We start from the raw sequence: 7,586 nt of genomic DNA on the forward strand, positions 1-7,586 counted from the left end.
ATGTGCCTTTTCTAAGAGAGTGACCACTTTTGTAAAGTAGCCATTTTTTGAAAAGTAACACAAAAATGATTACTTTTGTAAAGTGGTCATAACTATTTTTGTAATGTGCCTTTTCTTAGATAGTGACCACTTTGTAAAGTAGATTTTTTTTTAAAAAAAGTAACACAAAAATGGTTACTTTTGTAAAGTGGCCATTTTTTAAAAAATGACAAAAACGTTGCTATTTTTGCAAATTTGTATTTCAGTCATTTCGTAAGAAATACATTTTTGCAAAAATAATCATTTTTATGCCACTCTTGAAAAAATGATCAATTTACAAAAAATAGCCATTTTTGTGTCAATTTGAAAAAATGGCTAGTTTACAAACATAGTCACTTTTTTGGATTGCTTTCAAAGTGCAAAGTAGTCATTTTTTAGTTGTCTTAGAAAAAGGACACTTGCAAACGTATGCACATATTTGGTTATCTTATAAAAATAGTCACTTTGTGAAAGTAGCATCTTTTTCAAAATGCGGCGTGGGGGTGGGGGGTTGGAGATGTGTGTGGTTAGGGGGTTGGATTGGTATTTCCGTCAAACCAAACACTAGAAAATGTTTTCCACATCCAACCAAACACAAAAAAATAAGTAGGAAAATCACTTGTTTCCCAGCAATCATTTTCTCGGAAAACATTTTCTATCATACCAAACACACCCAAGAAGCATCTTAATTATCTTTTTGTATTCGTTTAGTGAAACTTACATATATATCGCTTCTATCAGTTACCATTGCAATCGTCAAAAGAATATTTTCAGTAATAAATTTTATCAAGAATGACTTGTGAAATCGAACCGATAATGAATTTATAATTACAGGTGTTTTGCATTATATCTAAAATTGAAAAATATGCCGTACTCCCACTCATTGAAAAAATAATTCTTTACGCTTTCAAAATTTGAATACCCTTAGCAAAATTTTTGACTTCGCCATTAATTGAAAGTATTTTAACGAGAACCTCTCTTTTCCATTTTACATGGGAAAATATCTAGTCTTACGCTTACACAAAAACCATTTTAAAGGAAATATAGAAAGGAAAAAAAATTGACCATCCAGTTGAGAAAACATGTTTCTTTATACAATGATACATATGTAAAGAAGCTGGAATTTTGGGTGACGTTTTCTCAAAGTTTCATGCACGTCTTTTCTTAATCTCTTACCGCGTGCCGGCTGGGCTCCTCCTACAGTTCACTGGCTTCCATATTCTTCTATCAATTTATCTCAAAATTTTCTTTTTCTTTTTTTCAACCCTCTTCAAAATTATTGATTCTACTAATTTGAATTTGTGCCAAGTAAGTCTACTAAATAAGTACAAAATCCTTCATAAAAGAAGTTTTACATTCAAATGGCTTATATCTGAGATATCTGATTTAAGAGTAAAGGATACCAATCATCCCATTACATCCCTCACTAGTATTTATTTCAAATATTTTCTTTACATAACTTCATTTTCACGTAAAATAAAACATGGATCCTTTTCAAAAACTCGGATGAAAAAACAAAGTTCACAAGGTAAAGACAAATTCATGATTTAAACTTGATGAGTTCAACCTTTATAGTATTTAGTATTAAGCTTGTTGTACTTTTGCAAGTATGATTTCTGAATATAATACTCGTATTTGTTAAAATTTGGTGATTTCTTACATACTCAATTGGATTAAACCTGTAACTAACAAGCTACTTCGGCCATATGTTTGCTCGAACTGTCCAAAATGTTGCCGCACTTGTGTGAAGAGTCCGAGAAACATAAGGATTAACATAAAATAATCTAATTATAGTAATCGTCGTCAGAACATTGATCTTTCTTACATAAAACTAAAAGAATATATTGAATTTTCAAAGTTGACCCCAACAAAAAGAACAACTGAATATGTATTTGTTTATTTTTTAATTCTCTTTAATTTCCTAATCCCACAACCCCTCCCCCCCCCCCCCCCCCTTCTTCTCTTTTTCCCTTGGTTGTTGAGACACCAAACTCCATACGTGAATCCACATTGGTTTGGAAGCGTGTTGTTAATGATATCGAGCTGACGACTAGGTCAGTTACTCTAGATGCTTAAGGAATTTTTCTCAGAAACACATTATTTGATTATGTCCTATATAAATGCCACATCCCAATGAAGAAAGACACGCTTTAGTTTGGAGAATTAAGAGGAAGAAACAAGGGAACTGTTTCATATTCAAAATGGCAAGTTCCCGAGTTGTTTCATTGGCTTTGTTTATCTCAGCTATTGCATTTCATTTGGTTGTGGTCAATTGTACGTTCTCAGAGAACACGTATATCAACTGGGGGGCACATCATTCTTGGATGCAAGGCGATGATCTTCAGCTCGTCCTCGATCAATCCTCAGGCAAGCTTTCATTTTCCTTTCTCATATATAAACATCAAGCAACGACTCATATGGTTCAGCAAATGAATACTGAATTCATAGACTAAGAAAATAATAGTAACTGACTTCTAGACAAGGAGTGTTAACAGTAATCAAGGTCTCATTTTCATTGTTTCACATAACAAACTATTGCTGTCGGATTACGTGTTCAGGCTCTGGTGTGCAATCGAAAGGAACATTTCTCTTTGGAAGCATCGAAACGCTAATCAAATTGGTACCTGGAAACTCTGCTGGAACAGTCACAGCATATTATGTAAGTTTAAGCTTAGATGCTCAACGTACAGCAACGCCCCAACAAATACAGCAACGCCCCAACAAATACTTTCCTGGTCTAACTGACAAAGATAATTAAAATACCAATTGAAGAACAGTTTTGCTAAAGCATACCTTGATGATGACTAATTACTACTTAAGCTAAAGAGAGGATTAAGACACTGTTATAACGGAAGTATCTGTTTATTGTTTCCACAGTTGTCGTCTACCGGTGACAAGCATGATGAGATCGACTTTGAGTTTCTGGGGAATGTATCAGGACAGCCCTATACTATTCACACTAACATTTTTGCTCAAGGAGTAGGAGGCAGGGAACAACAATTCTATCCATGGTTTGACCCAACCACAGATTACCATAACTACACTATTCAATGGAATCCAACTGCAGTTGTGTAAGTTGTTCTATTGCACAAACTCTATGCACAATAAATTCACCAAGACAACTTTTGACTAATAATTCATATTACAGATGGTACGTCGATGATATACCAATCAGAGTCTTCAGGAACTACCAAAGCCAGGGAATTGGCTATCCAAATGCACAAGCAATGGGAGTTTACTCCAGTCTTTGGAATGCGGATAACTGGGCGACTAGAGGTGGACTTGATAAGATTGACTGGAACAGTGCTCCATTCATTGCCAAGTACCACAGTTTCAGGGCAAGGGCTTGCGTCTGGAATGGACCAGTTAGCATCACTCAATGTGCTGCTCCATGGCTAAACAACTGGTATACCGCTCCTCAATATAGTCAACTGAGTTATGATAAGAAGGGTCAGATGGATTGGATCAGGAACAATTACATGATCTATGACTACTGCAAAGACAGTAAACGCTTCAACGGACAGTTCCCTAGTGAATGTTTTAAGCCTCAATACTAATAGGTGGATCGTGTCCACAACTGGAGCCGTTTCTTATACTATATTTTGTGCAAAAAAGTTGAGGTGTTCTTATTTTTATTCATACTTTTATTATTTCATTCCAATCCCCTGTTTTACCCACAATTTATACCTATATTCTTTTGAGTGAAAATGTATGTTGTCCCAAATGATCTAGTATCATCGACCATCAAACTTTCAAACTTTTGTATTACTGGACCAACACATATAATAAAAGAAAACCTTGATGATAATAGAATGTTTGGTATATTTGACTCCTTTCTATAGAGACATTTCTCAAAAGAACCTCACGCGTACTTATGATTACTAACTTCTTCAGTATTGTCAATGCTCTAAACATCTTGAGTAAATAGCCGCAACTTACAATACTTCAATAGTGCAGAAGCAAACAAAGATGCAACAAAGCAAGCACCAAAAGAAATAGATAGTAAATTCATCTCAGTACAAATGAATAGAGCAGCTAGTTGTGCTATTACGGCGAAAATGTTTATTTATTTATTTATGTATTCAAGAGTTCAACATGACAAGGTCTGTTTGGATTCAAGAGACTGAAGTTGCAGTTACTTGAAACATACCCAGTTCACAATGTCATGCACAAGGAGAGTAGGAAAAACTTTGACCTATTACTGCTGCAAATTAAAGTATTAAATTACAGAAATTATGTTCAATTTGTTTGAATATGCTAGTTTTTGAAAGCAGCTGTGATGAAGCCACTACAAAAACTGGGCTTTGTGGAAAACTAGAGGCCTGAATAGGACGGACAGGCGACTCCCTCATGCTCTAATGTGGTTTATAGTGGCCAAGAGAAATCATAGAGCGTCCGAGGACGTTGCGATTAACTCACCCAGATTCAAAGCTTTTCTCTTTCATTTTTGGAGAACTTCTGCAGCACAGATGGCTTCAAATTAGCTTCGACAAATTGGATGAACTTTAATAGGACCTCCTCTTTTTAGTCTTGACTGGTTTAGGTTGTATTAGCATACATCCCTTTTTGTAGAGAAATACATTTTGGACCTAAAAGAGAAAACAATTGAAAAATACTGAAATCGAGAACACAGCCCAGGACAAACCTTCCTTCTAAAGCGAATGGCGGTGACAAGGACTTAACTTGTAATAAAAGATTCGAAAAATGTTTACTCGGTTGCAAAGAAAATGTATCACAACTTACATATTCCAGTCTCTTTCGATACAATATTCTAACACTCAAGTGCTGAACAATAGAATTTCAGCACAACAGAACTGAAAGATTCAAATCCAACAACAATCACTTTTACTATAATCAGCAATACGGAACATAAACCCAAGACAACGAGCTCCATTTTAAGTTTATAACTCTGATGATTGTTTCAGGATTCATTACGTACAATAGTTACAGTTCAAAAAATGTCGTGAGCCTATCAGATTAATAAGCCTGAAGTCCTTCAGCTCCTTTTCTCCATTCTTCTCAAAAAATTCCCTGTTGTAAATTTTTTTGAACAGTGTCCATGATGTCTCCATTGATATCTGTCAGCATTTGTTGAAAACCCCCTCAATATACCCAACAACCCCGCCATTATTTGCATCATATCAAATATAAGGCAGGATACTATTTCTCATCAAATGATTTAAAGAGTAACTACCCTTTTTCAGATTCTCACTCTTTGAAATAACCCTAGCCACATTCGGCGAACACCCTCAATACGAGCTCTCAAATTTCCCAATTCTAGAGTCTATTATCAAGTATACTTATGGTTCAAGTTTTTACTAGGCTTACTTGAATTTTCTTTTTCTTTTCTGATGTAGTCATCTTGACAGTTAAACAAATGAGTAAACCAAATCTAAAGTTGTTCCTTGTCCTAGTTTGCCAATTGGCATACAAGCTTCTAATTTATAATAATAGGAGCACTGTACCCTAATCTCTGTAGCTTTACTACAAATACTGAAGATACTGAAGTCTAACCAAACTGAGCATCGGTGGAAACTAGCACATTTGTTTTAGTAGAGGTTGCAATGAGAGAGTAGTTGAGTAACTCATCTCCTCGGATTTCTAGGCAATACCCCTGAATTAGCTTAAGAACCAGATTAAATAATCTGGTCTGGGAGCAAAAGAGGTGTTTTTACAATCAAGGATTTGGAAAACTAAGGCCCTCTTGTTTTTTCTGGGCAGTGGTCCATGATACAGTGCTGACACATCAAAATATGCAAAGAAAAAGCAGTAGTATTTATAGTAGATGCTTTATGTGCGAGGCAGAAACTGAAGATACAGAGCATATTTTTATCCATTGCCCAATTGGGGGTAATGCCTTCCATTAGCCAAGTAACTTTTCTGGAACTGGTCAGCGAAAGATCTAAGAGGAAAAGAAAAACTGGAAAACAGTACCAGCTTGTGTGTTGTGGATCACTTGGAAATGGTAGATGAATCACAGGGAGATCAGAATCTATTCTCAGGTTGAATCAAAATGTTAACATTTTCATGCTATTTGGTATAATCTGTAAGATGTATATGTCATGAAAACAGTAATAGATTTCCTCGGTCATCTAGGGGTGTAGCCTGTCCTTTTTCATCATTTTATTTTTTCTACTCCAGCTTGGTGCTATTACATTTATGAATAAAAATTTATTTTACTTATGAAAAAATAATAATAGGAACACTCCTACAAGAAAACACATGCGCAAAGAACCAACAGCTTTCAATCAGCTTAGTTTTAACACATACAGACACTGAGTTGATCAACAGAAGCAAGTAAATTATCAACTGACACTCATACAGCCAACAGTTTTAAGTTAGGTTACCATTTCTTATGATAGTGAAAACCAACAGCTCACATAATTCGATTCGGTTCACTAGAACCTTCATTTCTTGTAAAGGCCCTAAAACCGAATCCAGGGAATACCTGAACAAAGGAGAACCATACATGTGACATATCCATGAACTGGATTAGGACAGAAATAGGTTATCTCCAGTTGGCAGTTAAAAGGCCTGTATTTTTTTTTTTCTTTTCATTGAATCAATTTAAGCTCCTTTCAAATGCCTTTGAAGTTCTTGTGGTCCTTAAACTAAAAATAAATTCGCACATAATGGGGTTATTTTTAAGTATGGAGGTAAGAGTCCATAAGCTTTGTTACTATCCTTTTCATTAGAGATTTAAACTTGTCGTTAATAACTTGTTGATTGCTTTGTAATTGTAGCTTTAAATGGATTTTAGTATCAAGACTAAGAGGAAACCTAAAACTTCCCACTTGAGGTTGTTTTACCCCGAAATCGGATAATAAGTTGAATTTGCAAATGAGGTATAGGATATGTGGCACTTTAATCTATTTTTTGGCGAATAAAGATATATATATATATATATATATCTAATGAAATGGCCTGAATATGAGTTGGTGTGCTAAAGACTAGATAATGATATTGGGAATTATGTGTTTAAGTTAAGATCTTATGTATATTCCGTGCAATACTTGAATGAAGTGATCCAATGAATTGTTCAAGTAAAACCGGACCAAAGTACGAGGAAATCAAAGAGAGAGAGAGAGATTTTTATATATATATTCAAAGTACAAAGCTCGATCTAAAAAGCCAACCCTCAAAAGCTGTGTGAATGACTCCTATTTATAGTTTTCTACATGGGCCTTCTATACATCATGGAGCCATTTTAGGATAAAGAAAACCTAATATGGATAAGGTTAGGTCACACGGTCTGACACCCGTACGACTGTCAGAAGCAGGTGGCAACAAGATTCCCACACGTGGAGGGTGAATAACCGATTATCCGAACCAACGTCACGATCGAATGGTCACAAAGAAATCGCTAACGGCCACGATCAACTTGCCATATAAGGACCGACCGTGACCAACCACGACGAGGAGTTATCTCCGTGATACAACGCATTTATGCGAAGCTTTCTCGGATCAAACACTATCGTTCGTTTTCTTCCTTTTACCTACCCCCGCTTTGCACCGACAAACTTTACCCGATTTTTACCGTATACGTATAGGCCAGTCCCCACACTTTC

The 7,586-nt window shown here is 35.6% G+C and overlaps 1 protein-coding gene across 1 annotated transcript; it reads left to right on the plus strand.

The window, feature by feature from the left end:
- The first annotated feature begins 2,069 nt into the window (after nt 1–2,069).
- On the plus strand, nt 2,070–3,698 carry LOC132068847 (probable xyloglucan endotransglucosylase/hydrolase protein 26). The gene is made up of 4 exons (XM_059462598.1): nt 2,070–2,385; nt 2,577–2,677; nt 2,896–3,089; nt 3,167–3,698. The coding sequence occupies exons 1-4, from the start codon at nt 2,139–2,141 to the stop codon at nt 3,573–3,575; spliced, it is 951 nt and encodes a 316-aa protein (XP_059318581.1). The 5' UTR covers nt 2,070–2,138; the 3' UTR covers nt 3,576–3,698.
- The last annotated feature ends 3,888 nt before the right edge of the window (nt 3,699–7,586 follow it).

Source organism: Lycium ferocissimum, chromosome 8 (genome assembly GCF_029784015.1).
Source record: "Lycium ferocissimum isolate CSIRO_LF1 chromosome 8, AGI_CSIRO_Lferr_CH_V1, whole genome shotgun sequence".
In the NCBI taxonomy this organism is placed as follows: domain Eukaryota; kingdom Viridiplantae; phylum Streptophyta; class Magnoliopsida; order Solanales; family Solanaceae; genus Lycium; species Lycium ferocissimum.

What these genes read in the sequence shown, in the direction of transcription:
- LOC132068847 (XM_059462598.1), top strand. Translation starts at nt 2,139, where the DNA reads ATGCCACATCCCAATGAAGAAAGACACGCTTTAGTTTGGAGAATTAAG. An exon ending in GAACAGTCACAGCATATTAT is followed by an intron (nt 2,678 to 2,895) that starts GTAAGTTTAAGC and finishes TTGTTTCCACAG; the next exon opens with TTGTCGTCTACCGGTGACAA. An exon ending in TGGAATCCAACTGCAGTTGT is followed by an intron (nt 3,090 to 3,166) that starts GTAAGTTGTTCT and finishes TTCATATTACAG; the next exon opens with ATGGTACGTCGATGATATAC.